A 17,236-nucleotide genomic window follows, 5' to 3' on the forward strand; every position below is an offset into this window, starting at 1 on the left:
TTATGGTTATTTTACAAATATAGCAGTACATATTCACTTGTAAATCTTTTTATTTTCTCCTTACAGTTTTTAACCTTGACTTTCTACTTTCTTTTGAATCTCTAAGAATTATGGGTTCTTTAGTTTTGGTCCCTCTCTTCATCCCACTGACAGACTATTTTAGATCTAAACTTAAATAATGCCATAAACGCTCAGCTTCTTTTTTTTTTTACCTGTATTAATCTAAATCACATATAATCCATAATGACTTGTTAGGAATCATTAAGAGCTTCTTGAATACAAAGGAAGTCTAGGCACTTAACTTGTATTTTAAATTGATGACAATAGCACATAATGTGAATGTTCCCTAATTGTTCATGAAATCAAGTACTAACTCTCACCCATTTATACTCTATAAAAATTACTATCTATGAAATATCCGTGATACAGTTACTAAGTCATTCTTTCTAGGAATTGTTTTTACTAAATATTCAAGACTAAGACAATCAGACATTGGTCAATCTGACGTTGGTGTTCTATTCAAACAGAAAAAGGCCCACTTTGAAACATATTTTTTTGTATTTAGAAGCTTTTTAATATGTTAAGAAAGTGTTAGCTTAGAGATACAATACTCTAAGGATGCATATTTTCCATGTTTAGAGCCGTGGGTGGAATTTTGTTGGCAATAATTTTTTTGGTCAACATAAAGACTTTGTTCTGAATTCAGATCACCAGATAAAACACACCCTTGCTTTCTAATTTCAAAGCTTTTTTTTTATAATAATAAATTGGTATTATTTATTTTAGTTAATCAGAGCTGTGTTGCCTACTGTAATTCTATTACTTTTGTTTCAGAAGTCCTTTGTGACACAGAACACCTGGCAGGTAGCTGTTGCCCTCCGCTGCAAAAAGTGTTATTGGCAGTGAGCGTCTTGCATAGAGGGGTTGTACTGCATGGGAGAACTTAATGTACTCTTAACTTCTTTTCCTTAATTTTGAAGGGCAGAGAGAGATGGCACTATTCATTTATCACTGGGACAAGTCTAAGGAATAAATCAGTCTCAGAACCGTCTTCTCAGATCTCTCTCAGGGAATCCTGCTTGGAGTTTAAGAATATGAGCATGGATGCTCGAACCCTGTAGAAAATCGGCTGCAATGATACAGCCTAAGCAAAAAAAATCAAAAGAAAAAATACACTTTAGTAGGTGACAGATCTTCACCTGTGTGCTATTGTGGAGTCTAGTTCCCAATCAAGTTCACAAGGCTGAAGTACTGGTAAGGTGACACAGAGGCTTCCCATGAAATAAACAAAACCTGCCTCGTGTGCCACCTCCAAATCAGTGAACTGCTGGTTTGGCCACAGAGGGAATGCTCATTTGGTCTATCACTAGAGAAGGCAATGTTGCTTGTGTTAAAATAATGAATTCATTGAGTGATGTTGTCTGTGCATATGCCACAGGGTACAGGTAATCTTCCTCTATTTTCCTCAGAGTGAGTAAAACGCAGCTGGGTTTCCTTGACTGAAACAGAAATGAAGTTTAGTGGGTGTATGTTACTGTTATTCAGTGTATAAAGGATTTAAGGCTGGCATATGCCTTAATTGGTACTGCTAACCATGGAACTAAATCCCCAGGCTAGACATGCAAATTGAATTAAAATCTGCATCCAGTTACTACGTTATTTCTTCTTTGTCAAAAAGCTTTGACCTGGTAGCTGCAGTTATCTTACATAATTAAAACTTCAACACTACTTAAAACATTCAGAAGGATGGTTAGGTACATTCCTGTGAATTGACTCAGTTCCGCTTAAGGATTTCAGCTTGAAAGGAGATATTGGAAGGGGTTTGAAACTTTTGGGAGTGTTGTCATTCTTCCTGTCTACTCTGTTCCTGTTCAGTACCTAAATAAGGAGTTTTATTTGTTCTGAGTTGTCAGTTTGACCCTGTCTTGAAACACAACACTGAAATAAGCAGAATAAAAGTGTGTGTGTGGGGGGGGGGGGGGAAGTGCTTTCCTGCAGTTGACTTCATTCTGCTTTCTTATTTCTGCATTTAGTATTTGAATTTCAATTTCATGACACATTCCTATTATTCTCGTTTACTTAAAGTTTAATATTACAGATTATTTTCAAGATACAAACATTACCAATATACTCTGGACTTTCATCCAGTGTATTTCAAGGTTCAAGAACAAGTTGAAAATCACACCTAGTTTAGAGTATTGTTAGATTGTTTTCAGCTATTTGTTAGACATTTTATTTTTGTGTTTTATCTTTCTCCTATTATTGTTCTATGTTGTTTCCTTCTTTGTTAGACAACAGAAAGTGCTAATGAGAAGTTACCTTAAAAGCTACAGGTTGGTGTGGTTTAATGTCTTAAATTCTAATTGTGCTTTTGGTTTTGTGGTTTGTTATATCACAGGAGTGAACTGATACAACCTTTAAATAAGTTGAAAGATTAAGTCCTTCATTGTGTTTCTGATGTGTTACAGTAGGATAGAATTTGCTACTCAGATATTTGAAAAACAGAATTTGATTTTAGTTTTGCATTTATAAATTAATTGTCTGGGAGGGGGCGACAAAAACAAAAAAACCAAACTATCCCTTTGAGTCAAATAAACTGTCAGTGAAATTCTGGATAAAATGTTTCAGAATGAGATCTGTTGCTATATATTGTGTAATTAAAGTTGATTTATATTTCTCTATTAATTTTAATCGGTAAGTTATACGCTTCTGTTAAATGAACCATGTCGTATCTGTGCAAGCATGAAAGAATGAGAAATAGGGGACAGATGTACTGTTTCAAGTGTTATTTTTGTTCTGAGGGGAGATAAATGTCAAAAGAGGAACATACTGTGCAACCACTTTCTAAAGGTAACTGCTATAAATAATTTGATAACTCAAATGTTTTAACTGCTCAAAGTGGAACAGATTATTACCATCCTAAGTAGTGGTAGAGAACAGTAGATAGCAGTAGATCTTGAAGCTTTTACAGAAGATATTATACTGGACAGTGCACTTCTGCTAGTACCCTACAGTCCTCTCTGTAGTATTTCAAGTTTCTTGATGCAAAAGAACTACATCAAAGGGATAAAAAACCCCTAAGCCAAAATCCAGAGCAGTAAACCCATGCAGGAATACCCTTTTCTGGAATAGCTGCCACTAGAGGAAAAATAAATAAATAAATAGATAGATAAATCTTGGCAAACTCTTGAGTGTATACTCAGGCCAAAATGTGTGAGATGCTAAGAGATGCCAGGCAGTGTTATCAGACACCCTGACTGTACTTATGAGGGCTCTGTAGAGTCCCAGTTTAGAAAGTTTTTCTTCACTTTACCTGAAATACAGATGGGAATAGAAATTTCCTCTGAGATAAAACAACTTCTGTTTAACCTACTTGAATGCCAAACTAAGCAACTGTTTTCCTGTTGTCTAAGAATCTCTGAAGTCACAGAGGAAATACAAGGCCTTTACATGAACTTTAGTCCAGATGGAAGTGGACCTAAGTATCCATCCCTTGGTAAAGACTGGAAGTCAACACTTATGTACACATTTCACACTTAACTGCTTTGGGAAACTTCTGGAACGAAACACTCGACTGTTTTTCCGTAATTGCATGTGTCTTGACCATGATATGGAATACTTCACTGCAAGTAATGACCCTTGATCTGAATCACTTTTACCTACAGTATTATGGAGTTCATGTGAGGAGAGGGTGAAATGAGGTGACATTTTGGAATTGTTACAGGAAATCATGACTGATCTTTGGAGTTGAATTCCCATCCAGGGATGAGACAATATAGACAGTTCTGTGAATTTATGTCTTTGATATATAATTTTCTCTAGGTGTCAGACATATTTTTAATATCCAGCTCGAAGAGAAGAAGGCATGAAAACACATCAAGCACAGAAAGTTCTAAAGGACAACGTTAAAACAGACAAAATAAAAACGACCAAAACATTTTGAAATCTATAGAAAACTATGGTATATTTTGTTTTCATTATTTATTTCTAGTTGGTGCTGTTTGTTGCACATTTTGTCCTTCAGGCAATTAAATGTCATTCATCAGACAGACACACTCAAAGACTTCTCTGCCATTTTCTCCCCCCACTGAACAAAGGTGAAAAATACAATAGCCTTCTGATTGTAAACATTAAAAGAGTACAACCAAGGCATTCCTATTAAACTGCAATTACTATATTGGCAGAAAAATGCTGTGTATAATTCTGAGGATATTAATGATCATTCTGTGACTTTTTTGAATTCACCTTACTTTCTGGACACAGCAATGAAGACAGAGTGATGACTAATATTTTGTTTTCTCAGTGATTTTCTGGGAGTTATTTCAGACCATTGAAGTTTGTAAGCTCTAAGTGCCAGCTCAGTTAAACTAAGTAACTACCAACAACACATTTTTTTAATGTTGACATTCTTTTCTAACTTCAGTGTACATTAGCAAGTGAACAAAATAGCAAGTGAGTCTACAAACAAAATAGTTCTTGTTTGTACATATATGAAAAGTAACTCTACTGTAAGTTCCTTTTGCCTTAAAAGAACATTATGTAGTCTCCTTTCACATTGCCTTGCAGATCTTAGTACAGTGTTCCCTCCTTCCTCACTATTCCCGCTTCACATGGCTTTGTTTTAAATGTTACCTTTGTATGATGGCCCAGAGTTGGCACCTCTGTGGGCCCCATCCATTTTTGGAGCCATTCATGATCTGCCACTCTGTAGAAGTTGTTGAACTTTCTCCCCTTTTCTCCTCTGCTGCAGCACTAGTTGCCAAACTGACTCCTTTATCTGCTGACAGCCAAAGGAAAGCTGTGGTGTATTGCTGCTTTGAGGAGAGGGATGGGACAGATGATGGCTGCTACCGCCAAAGTAGCAGCTGCTACCAAAGTGTGAAAGCATGGCACCTAATAGTGTTGTGCTGCTCTTTAGCCAGCACAGGAAGAAACTGTGGGGTGCTAAGCACCATGCACTATTTAAACACCTGTTTCCCATCTCCTCCAAAACAGGGAGTGAGAGATGAGTGGAGGGGGCGTGAATCCAAAGATTCAGATTTTGAGTTGGAACTGGTTGCTTTAGGTAATGAGCTGAGTCCTCTGCTAAAAGCCATAAACTCAGCTAGTTGTGTCCCTTAGTGAATGATAGGTTCAGTACATTGCCTTCTGCTCACTGAATGCCCTCCCTATTATCTTGGGCTGACAGTTATGGGCAAAGTGGCATATAAGAAGTAAAAAGTATGGTTAACAACTCAGCTATGTCAGGAGTCATTTTGTGGGACTGACTAATCACGGCATCACAAAGTAGTTGAGGGAGCCTCCTGTGTCTCAGTTTGTGCCCATTGCCTTGTACTGGGGAACCAAGAACTGCACACAGTACTCCAGATGTGGTCTCACCAGTACTGAGTAGAGCTAATCTCTGCTTCGTTTGCATAATTCAGGTAAAAAGAAATAGAATAGGGCAGAAAATATCTGGAATAATTTCAACAGGGATGAAAGAAAACCCGATGAGTACAGATTATTATTATTAATCATTCACATCTGTGTGTAAAAATTTTAAAAATGAAATAAAAAGCTGAAGGAGAGAGACGCTGTAGGGTTATCTGTTTTGCTTTTGATATTAAAAACTGCCAATCTTTAACTGTACAACTTAGTCTGTTATAGCAAACAGTGTGATGATACAAAAAAAATCCTTACAAACCACTTTCCACATCAAAAAAAATATGTCTCTTTTCTCATCTGTTTGTGTGATTTTAATTAAAAACTTGCTGTGTTGGAACAGCCTTTTACAATAATTAGTTTACATCATAGTTATCCGCAGGTATGTGGTTTTAAAGTACAGAAAGGAAAAGTACAAGGATTGCACTTCAGAAATGCAATAACCATATGGACAGGTAGATAAATACATTTAATTGCAGTGCATGTCATTAAAAATGATCATCTGCAGGAGTTACTTTTGGTATCATAATATTTCCGTATATTCAGGCTAGATAAATAATGTATATATAAGTTGGTTTGGTAAATTGTTTGTAATCATACAGTATTTTTAATGCTGACAGCTTCTTATGGTGCTTTTACAGTGGCAGTCATTTAGATGCTTGTGCACAGCTTTTTCCCTTTCTGCAGTGCTGAAGAGGGTCACTGATTTCCCAGAGAAGTAACACAAAACCTTTCTCATTAGTGAAAAATAGCTGCTAAATTTCTCAGCAAGATCAGTTAGTGTTACTGATCATTTTAATGTTTCAAGTGTTTTTATGGCCAAACTGTTCAACCCTCACCTGCTACTTGAGTTTTCAGACAGACTTTGCTGAAATGGCATGAATGCCAACGAGGAAAACCATCAGACTCTCAGAAGTACTAGAAAGGATAAAAACCCTTACTGTGCATAGGGTGACACTGGTTTGGGGTTTTTTTTCTGTTAAAGACAGTCTACCCCACAGGAAGAGTGCAGGAAACAGGTTTTCTTTACTCTGTAAGGAGACTGGGAAAAATGCAAACAAACATCTTGGGGCTTTAGAAATTTATATTTGTTTTCCAATAACTATATTTTGCAGTTCAATGTTAGAAAATGTAGGGCACACTCCACACAGCTTTATTTCGGCTTTCCTGGTTTAGCTATTGTGTTATTTAGGCAGTTGATTCAGATAGAGATTCTGTAGCTACTCTGAAGGGTAAGTGTTTAGACTCTTTTCTAATGATTTAGCACCTTAGTGAAGCAATGCCACCTGTTCTTGTGTTTTCCCTGTTTTAGTATTTTTCTTGTTTGGCTGGACTTTTTAAAAAATGTGAAAAAAATAACAAAATACAATTCAGTGTAGCCTAATCTGCCATAGTGTTATGCATAATGATTATGCATGATTAACTGGAGGGCAAAAATAGCCGAACAGCTTATAGCCATCTATTTGTAAATAACAAAAATTGAGAAGCAAAAATCAGTCTTGAAGTTCTGAATTATTTGATATTACATGCCCCTTTGTTCAATGGTAGCTATCTGTGGCACCTCTCATCATTTTTGACTGCAGAGAAAGATACTGTGCTTCAGTGTTGGGTACTTCCCCGATCCAAGCAATGAATAATGAACAGATTCTTTAAAACCCAGCTAATACAGCAAGAAAGGACACAAAGGAGATGTGTCCATTTTCTCCAAACAGAAGGAAAAAAATCCACAAGTATCCAAATAACAGCTCATAATATTTTCAAGTTAGGAAGAGGAAAAATCAAGAATCAGCCAAGGCTGAATTTCTTGTTGTGTAGCCTCCCATATTGGTCACAGAGCCTATGGGAAATACCTGGTGGTAACAGTGAGTTAGAAGATTGTTGGTGAGACAAATTCACAGCTACAGAGTGACTGGAGACCATGGAAGAAACGTGTTTCTAGATACATGGTCATGCTGTGATACACTGGATATTGCAACCAACTTTTTTTCAATCTGCCTCTAGCCTCAACAGATCTGACCACACTACTAGATTTTGGAAAATGACTCATGTATATCAATACTTCAGTGACCTTGAGTGAGGGGTTCTTATTACACTGAGATCTTTGCTAGTGTTACTAGGTCCCACTGGTCTTTTAAGGATGAAAATTGAATAAGCTGAGAATGCTGAATGTGACACATACACTACAATAGAAATACTGTGGAAAAATGAATTAATATATACTCTTAGTTTTAATTTTCTTATTTCCACTAGACATAACTTCAAGAAACAAGCTTATTTCTGTGTTACCCTTTCTACTACATAAATTCTGTTACTGAAATAAACATTTATCATAGTCCATTTATTCAGTAATTTTAGCATTTTTTTTCTTTCAGTAACTTCTGGTGAAACTGTTGCTGTGGATACACAAACCAGGGTAACCAAGGAAACCACCACCTTCAAACCAGAAATGCCATCTTCTGTGCTTTTGGAGGTTCCAGCCTTGGCTGACTTCAATAAGGCATGGGCAGAACTCACTGACTGGCTTTCTCGACTGGATCGAGAGATAAAATCTCAGAGAGTGGTAGTAGGTGATCTTGATGATATCAACGACATGATCATCAAACAAAAGGTATGAGAAACACTGATTTTTCAAGTTGAAAGCCTCATGATCTTTATTCTGTATTAAATCATTTCAACAAGGAACACAGGAGAGATGATAGGCTGCAATGCATGTAGTTGTTACTTAAGCTACTTTATCCCATGAACACAATTATTGGATTAAATGTTAAGATAATTGAGGGGGGAAAAAGAGTAATAATGTCTCTGGTATTTAAGGCAGATCTCTTTTATCTTTCTATTGCTGGTGCTGATTGTGTCGTAAGAGTATGTAAGCCAATGGCTGAAATATAAACCCCATGAAAAAGAATGAATTGCATAGTAAGCTCCAGGTTGCCAGGAGCAAAGATACCCTGTTTCTTACCTTTTCTTATGTTGCTTCTGTAATAACTTTCTGAGAGGCTTATATCCTGCTGCTGTTGGGTTATGAAAAGCTCCTCAGTCATCTTAAAGAAAAGAACAGCTCATTAATGCAAGTGTTTTGTCAGCAAAACTGCATCAGTGTTACTTTGAAAACAGAGAAAAATATGGAAATGTATGAGCAAAGAAAAAAAAAGGCTAAACTTCAACTTTAGCTACTTGGTAGCAATAAAAGTAATTTGGTATTATACAGCTTGGAAGTAATTACCTGCCTTCTAGATTTAACATTGCTCAATACAAAAGATTTGGCTTGCCTGTGCAAAACTTTTCATTGTTAAATTTCCATTCAGCTGAGTTCTAAACTGAGTTTAGGACTCTCTTTTATAAGATTCTCTTCTGCTTCCTCCTCCTCCTTGTCATAAAAAATCTGATTTATTGTAAGGAAGATATTGACATTCTTTCTCTTTGCTTAAAGTAGAAAGAGAGGGAGAAACAATGGACACATTTTGCCTAGTATCCATACTAAGCAGTTTTATAAGAACATGTATATTAAAATATGCAGATGTCTCATAGGATTAATTCTGTTTGTTTTCTTACATTATCCTTTTTTTTTCAGTGGTTTAAACTTCCTATTTTTGAGACTTTTGGTTTGTTTTAACGTCTAGATGAGTAAAGTATTTGTTTCATCTTGATTAATGATCACAATATTTACCATGTAGAATTACATAGGGGTTTAGTAATTAAAATATCTTTAAAGTGTCATGGGTATTTTTTAATAAGAAGTGATAGTTGCAGTATTACCTACACAGGACACTAAATTAAAATAGCTGTTATGTCATTTGAAAAGGTTGAGGGCCAAAGAAGACCTGTTTGCACATTATCTTTTAACCTTTTTCAGAATCACTTTGTTTTTAAAATTTTATGTTACCAAATACTTGGTTCAGCATTATATGATTTTCTTACTTATGCTTCATTTTAGCATATTATTCTGGCAGGCAAAATCCATAGCTTGCTTCCTTCTGGAGATCTCTCTTACTTAAATATGAGATCAAATTATTAACTCTTGAGAATTTCAATTCATGTTATACATGCTTTAAAATTAACTGGTTTACGTCTGCATTTCATCTTAACTCAAGGCTAAAATACTTTAGCTGGTTAAGCCAGTACTATTGCAGTCTTCCTCTCACTTCTGTTCCTGGCTGGGTAGCCCTGTCTCTTTTTTTGATACCATGCTGTGCTGGTAACAAAACCAGCAGGAAAACTCTTTTCTGTTGTGCTTACCTCTCTAATTGGCTGTGCAACAGAATGTGACATTTAATATATTCTCTGATGAAATGGAAGAATCAATGTCTAAATATAGACTGCAGTTCTGTTAACTGGCTCCCTCTTCTCTAACGATCATCTTAATATCACTTAATACATGGAAATTAATGTAATGAAATTTTGATTCTGCTCCTAAACCTATCACTGGATTATTAGTGAGATTAGCAGACAGAATTTTCAAAACTGCCAAAGAATTTTAGGTTTCTCAACCCCGCCCCGCCGCTTTCTAATGTGTAGAGTGTCTGCAGCAGTATGTGAGTTGATGAAGTTGGACATGTGGGTACTTGGCTATTCTGAAAAGTCAGACCAGATATGGTCTAAGTTGGAAATCCAAAATTAGTGCTTACCTCCCCAGATCTGTATATACTGTAATAGATCATAGTCATACCTCTCTTGAGGTTGTGATTTAAAAGTCATCGAAAGTCACAGTATTGCATTGTGCTCTTTTTGGAGAGTTTGTTGCACCTCTACAGAGATCTCAGTGAGCTTTAATAGGAGTTCACTCTCAGTACATTGACTTTTTTTTTAATCAGTTATTCAACTTTAGCTGTAAAATACCAGCTTAACACAGCCAACTACTTCCCTTATAAAAAAACCATCATTTTAAAGACACATGCTCCATGAAAGCTGTTTTACTATAACACATCTCTAGTCGCTCACCAAGAATTTAGAATACTTCAAACTGCTAGTCCTATTGGCGTGCTGCCAAACTCTTACTGTTTTGGGGGTTTGTTTCTATTTCATATTTCTTTCAAAACAGAGAGCCACATTTCTAATAAGAAATTGAAATGTCAAAGTAAACATTTTAAAAGCAAAGAAATCCCATATCCTAGCAACGTATGTAACAGGACATTTTCCAAATCACCCAGGTAAAAATAAGTGACCTTAGGTTGTCCTTTTTTTCACAGCATCATGTAATGTTGAAGCTAAGTCTCTGGGGGCATTTTGATTAAGTTCATTTCAATCTGATTGTGTCACAAGACCACAAGACCATACTTTTTCTCCATAAATGTTTAAGACATCGTTAGCCCCCACTCGAGCTTCGCTTGGAGGTGATCACAGTGAATTGATACTCTTGTGTGAATAGCATGAACAAAGGTTAATTATGGAACAAAACAAAACAAAACCGAAAAGACAACTATTCTAAAAAAGGCTTGTTTTAGTGGCAGCTTTTCTTTAATGAAAGAAACAATACAACTTAAATTCTCCTAAGTGATGCACTTACTATGTAGTAAAAGGAGCATGCTAAAAGAGTAGCATAATGACTATTCATTTTAAACATCTATAGTTAAACTGTTATATGAGTGGTATACATTTCTTTCAAGCAAAAGCATCACATATTTTAGGCATCTATGATTGTATACATCTTTATAAATTTATACATCTCTATAAATTCTGTATAATGAAACTAAAAGACACTAAAAAGTAAGTAGTAAAGAAATTTACTATTAGAATTAGTGGCATCCATGTTTTCAGTAGAGGAAAATTATTATATTTTACTCATCTGCTTGAAGACTGATGTTTTGCAGGATTTGATCCTCAAAGAAATAAATGTAAGGCAGGCTGACAAGAGAATCGTATTGTTTCTTTAGACAACCTTCATCTGCAAATAAAGTTCACAAGAAATACTGAGAATATATAATATGCCAAGATGTAAGTAGGTGAGGGACACGACAGAATACAGTTTACACTGTTGCTTCATTTCACTGCCCTTACTTCAAAACAATCAAGATGTTTTATATCTGAAGGTCAGTTGGGGATTCTTCATAAAAGAGAAAATTGTAGACAGAGGAACAGGATGATAAACTACATGTTGCTACATTATGGAAAAATGGAAACCTCTTGTTACTTAAGATGCCAACAAGCCTTTACTCAGAAACTCTGCTTTGGCATCATTGTATTTTGAGGAAGGTTTGCAGCAGGAATAGATTACTACTAAAAGCAGTGAACCATGGAGGCTGTGCAAAGCTTGAAAATAACTAACAATGCTATTCAAAGAGATCAAATACTAAAATCACCTTAAATTTTTAATTCTGTCCATGGATTTTGCCAAGACATGCTGTCCATCCAAACTTTTTGTAACATATGTTATTGAAAATATGGTTTTCAGTTGTACTGGATGAACATAGATTTTATTTAGTAAAAAAGCATTATAATAATAAGTAGTATTGCTAATGAATTTTACTACAAACAATTTTCAGTGCCTACTTTTACTCATTGGTTCTAAGAGTATAGGTTGAGTCTGCACTGTTAGGTGCAGTGGAGGGGATTAGTCTGAAAAAGGTATTTATGTAGAACAAGACCTACAGCCAAGCTAGTTACTGAGACTTTTAAGCAAAGAGGAAAAAATATTTTTAGGTAATGATTTGTGTCATCCTAAAGTGGTCATCCCAAAAGATTCAGATAATTTATTTCTACACAATTAACTTGTCACTATTCAAAAAGTAGGTTTGAACTTCTGTCAATTAGAGAAGTAGACAAAATTGGAATGAAGACATCGTTTTCACTATTAATTACTGAATTGATTTTTTCAATGGCTGAGGATCTTGTGCGGCTGATGATAGTAAAATAACTGTTAAGGAAAAATAATTGTTTATAAGCTGTGCAATTAACAGACTTCAGATGAAAGAGTGGGCTTAACTGACATTCCCCTTGTTTGAGGATTTTTTTACCTATCCTTTCCGATGGTTACATACCATGCATTTTAGTATACAACTTTATAATTATACGTGCATTTTCATATGCAACCTTACAATTAATATTCTGATCAGAAGAATGTGAAGTTTTCTGTCCAAATTGTTTTCCAACATAAATTTTTGTGGAAATAAAAATATAGTTTTCCAAATTCATATCCTGTTCTTACAGAAGCCACTGTAATTGCTAAATTTAAATTTGTAGTTCTGTATTAAGGGGCATGAATCAATGTACTCTAAATATGCCCATGTTGAATGAAAACTGGTAGTTACAGCCACAGACATTTGTGTCTATCCATATAGTTTATATCAGAAGTGTAAGCTGTAGGCAAGGTGAAGTCCTCAACCTTTTGGATAGTGTACTTCAAGTTCTACAGAGGTGTGCAGAAGTTTCGTACTAGTGACATATGCATGAAAAGACCCACTTAGCACATCTTCAGCTAATGTACTGTTGAAGAACATCATAGAAGATTTTACACTTGGAGCTGAATGTTTTCCAGTTTAGTATTCTGATGTGCTTAAAGGGAGGAGTTCACTAGTCCAGAATGCAGGTATGGTGCCAGTAAGTTGGGAGTTGACATTCACACTTTCAGAATCAATCTTCAGGAGTGTATTTGCCCAATCCCTCTCTCCATGCTGTCATGCTGCTTTGAGGGTTGTTTTCAAAGCTTCACATTCTCTAGGATCTTCTATTTCCATATGAACACACAGCTGCAGACATTCCCTGGGGCACTGTTGGACCAGGATCAACTAGCTCCTAAAGCAGGGCTGGAGCTGAAACTGATTCTGCAGCATGTTGGAGGGTTCATTGGCATTTTTGTGCACCTCCTCTGACAGCAGAACCCTACATGTGACTTCATGACTTAAATGGTATGCCAAGCCTCCTTTGCCTCTATGAATTTCACCATAGGATTTATTTGCTCAGGAGACTACTATCATTATTTTATGTATATTTCAGAGTGTTATTGTTGTTCTGTTTAACATGGGATATCTAGCAGAATTATTACTTTATACTGTGTCATGCTGTTAGACTTTTAAAATTAATTCTAATTTATGAGAAGTACTGGGAAGGCTGGTTTCGGTTTTTGAAGTGAATAAAAAAACTAATAAATGAACAGATTTCTAAATATATTAGGAAAAGTTAGAACTACAAGGTTGGTATGCTGAAAGATTTTTAGCTTTTTTAGAGTAGAGGAAAATGAAAAAATGTCTGTCAGCCTTTAAGCTTGTTCTTAAAGGGTAGAAAATGCAGCAGGATGCCCTAGAGGGCCTGGAAATCTGAGTCTTTAAAGGGAAAGGGGAGGAAAAATAAATCCATTAATCTGAAAATTGGACCTCAAGGGATATAGAATATGTGTCAGGAGACTCTTTTTTTAATACTTCGTTGCACATAAAGACAGCTGATATTTTAACATAGCTTGGCCAGCTCATTACAGTATGTTAGAGAGTATATTTGTTTTCTGCAACAATAAAAAAGCTGTCTAAACACTGTCTTTTGGAGAGTGATTAACAGCCATTTCCTTATTTCTCTATAATGTTAATCCCTAAGATGTGCATAAAAATTTTACCTCTAAGGATCTGATTCTAAACTCATTGAAGTAGAAGAGATACTTTCATCGTTTTTCAATTAGTTTTCAGTCAGGCTGTAAATCATCACCTAAACAAAAAATAGTACTACAGTTGTGCCTAAAGATAACTTTCCTCTGTTTGCTTTTATTGGCCTATTGTGAAATAATTTGATTATTTTTTTCCAATTCCTGCCAAATAAGCTTCTGGGGAAAGATAAATTATCATGATTAGTGCAACTGGCATCCTGTTAGGTTCAGCGGGGAAAGGACAAGAGTGTAAAAACTCATTTTCATTTGCCTTTGTATGTTGAGTATTAGATGTATGCACTTTTCACTAGGGTTGCATTTTTCAATAGCGAATTTTTCTGTATTTCTAAGTCTGACCTATCTTATAAGTATAAATGACCTATTCCATCAACATTGGACCTTACCTGACCTACTCTTTTATCCAAATCAATTTTTCATTGTGCGTGTTTGCATTCCGCTGGTATGTGCAACTCAGAGACCTGCTGCATTGGGCCCTCTACACACATACCATGGGTATGAAAACACTAAAGTTTTGTGTTCTCCACAGTGTGGACCATGGGGAAATCCTGTTGTGCTAGAAAGTGTAAAAACTGCTTAAACCTTCATGAGTTCTGTGTGTGCCCAGGCAGCAAAAAAAGCCTAACTAGATGTTGGCCTGCATTTAATGAGACCCTAGCCAACATGTTGAGGGGAAGTGGTCATTCCCCTTTAATCAACATATGTAAGACCACATCTTGAGTTCTGTGTCTGGTTTTGGGCTTCCCAGTGTGCAGGAAAGACATGGAGGGAGTCCAGTGCAGGGCCACCAAGGTGGCCAGGGCTGGAGCATGTGATATATGAGGAGAGGCTGAGAGCTGGGCTTGCTCAGCCTGGGGGAGAGCTCAGGAGGCACCGTATTGCTGTCTACAGTCACTAGATGGGAGACTGTACAGAAGATAGAGCCAGACTTTTCTCAAATGTGCACAGCAAAAGGATGAGAGGCAACAGACATGCTGCAGCAAAGGGAATTCTGATATTAGGAGAAAAAATGTTCATGATGAGCATAATGAAACATTGGAACAGGCTGTGCAGAGATGCGGATTCTCCATCCTTGGAGATATTCAACACAAAACTGGACAGGGCCCTGTGTGACCTGATGTGACTCTGAATTTGGCCCCATTTGAGCAGTAGGTTGGGCAAGATGATCTCCAAAGGTCCCTTCCAACCTAAAGTATTCTGTAATTATATATGAATGCTATTTTCAAATAACAAGATTCTGTGTTGTATACCTTGTCAATGAAGCACACTTTAAAGGAAGGAAAACATGGCTTTATGCCACCTTTGCACCCCTCTCACCTCAGCTCTAATTTGCGTTAAGAGCTGGAGCAGTCCTGATAACATGTCAACAAATTATTTAGTTCTAAGTAGTAGTGAGGATCTGTTAGGACAGTTACACAAGTTTTAGGGGGCTGTATTTTTGTATCCGTATAAACACACATTATTAGCAGTAGTAACAAGAAAAGCTAAGAGTGGCTTTGTTTTTATTCGGAAATTGTGGGAAATGTAAAAGCAGCTTGTTTCTAAATAATGATGCGATGTATAACATTCTAATCTAGTTGTAATCATAAAATGCAAATGAAAACTAGGGGGAACAATGGTATATTTGCTCATTTTATGTGTGAGGAGATGGAGCTGCTCTTAGAGAAATAAGTTTTTCTCTGTAAGAAAATAAAAACATCAAATCCCAGCAGAGCTTCCTAATGAAGCTGATCTTGGAACACAGTTCTTTTATGTAGAAAAGAAAACGATCCCAGAATTTTAACTAAAAAAATCTACCATCTTGAAATGTGCCCTATTGGTTTCTTAATGTGCCAAGGGTGCTCTGATACTTCTATAAACACTGCTTAAAAATAATATAGATTCAGGGATTTGCTAGCAGATGGACAATTCCCTCTTGAGGCAGAGCAGCCAGCAGTGTCATTATCCTCCTTTTTCATGAAGGGATTGTTTAAAAAAATGTCACTAGCTTTTTTTAAGCTGTGGGATGTGTCAAATAACTAGTTTCTAGTGACTAAGCTCTATTGCAGCAAGCCCAATTCTTGGAATTCCTTTTTCTCTTCTCCCAGTGGAATACTATAATAATTTTTTGCACTTAAAGAAGCTCTCGTGGAGAGTTCTCTGTTGATTTACATGGATATATTGTTTTGTAATACTCATGTGAAGTAATCAAAACTTCTCAAATAAGTAGTTGACTCAAATGTAAGCACGAGGCAGACATCTAACTCACTAAAGCTCCTGTGAAATATTTAAATTTTATGCTATGTAGAGCTGCTTAAAAGCGAAAGGTAAAATTTATAAAAACACTGTAACAGAGGCATAAAGGCATATTTGTTTTCAGGGGCGCAGGGCTCTTGAATATTTTTCTCCATTCCCTAACCATTATACACATTTATTTCTTCATGTGACCCACCACTAGGCATGCATTGTCACTACATTTAAGATAAATAAACAGTAAGTTCCAATGGTTCTGGGGAGGGAGAGAAGTAATGGGAGAGAGAACTGAATGTCTTGGGAAGCTGGTATTAGGGGGGATTGAGGAGAAAGGGACATAGTGCTCTGAATTTGCCTGATCTTCACTTGCTTGCCCTACCACCTTCACCTTTGTGGAACATGGCCAGTCTGTTTTCTGCTGCCTGGAATCCCCTTTGGCCTGTCTATTCTTCAATATATTCTCCTTTTGTTTCTACTAAACTCAATTTTGCATGCAGAAGATGAGGACAAAATGTCTGATTTTGACTAACACCTCTAACAGCTGATGTCCTTTGTTAATAATGAACAACATATTGAAGAAACACTAGTTTCTAGTTAGATTTTAGTGTTTCTACATTCTCTTTTTCTTTCACTAGTCAGGGAGGGTGGTGAGAAGGCGTTGTATGTTTATTTTTTGTTTTGTTTGATATAAAAATAATCCCTCCTTCACTACTGCAAAAATAAAATCTCAAACATTCATATTAGCAGGCAACAAATTTATAAAGTAAATAGAATGTTAATTTTTCAGGTTACTATGCACTGCAATGAAATCCTAGAAAATGGCTGAGTACACATTGAGCTTGAAATATGAAAGTAACCCTATTAAAAGCAATGACTGCATGTTTTCCTCAAGAAAGACATTAAAGTATTTTTCTGAATTGAACCAGAGAATTAAGCTCTTCACACAATCAAGTGCTGAAGGACTTAATTAAAAGAAAACTGTTTTTGTAGTAAGTGTGG

The 17,236-nt window shown here is 36.1% G+C and overlaps 1 protein-coding gene across 3 annotated transcripts in view; it reads left to right on the plus strand.

Moving 5' to 3' along the window:
* DMD (dystrophin) overlaps positions 1-17,236 on the plus strand; it is a 1,232,979-nt gene that overhangs the window by 873,834 nt on the left and 341,909 nt on the right. For 2 of the 3 annotated variants that reach the window (XM_075717963.1, XM_075717968.1), the window contains exon 1: positions 7,868-8,029. In XM_075717963.1, the coding sequence (XP_075574078.1) occupies positions 7,868-8,029 (162 nt within the window). Of the gene's footprint in view, positions 1-7,793; positions 8,030-17,236 lie in introns of those variants that run through there. The other variant, XM_075717957.1, reaches the window with a different exon arrangement.

The sequence above is a fragment of the Pelecanus crispus genome, chromosome 1 (genome assembly GCF_030463565.1).
Source record: "Pelecanus crispus isolate bPelCri1 chromosome 1, bPelCri1.pri, whole genome shotgun sequence".
Taxonomy (NCBI): Eukaryota; Metazoa; Chordata; class Aves; order Pelecaniformes; family Pelecanidae; genus Pelecanus; species Pelecanus crispus.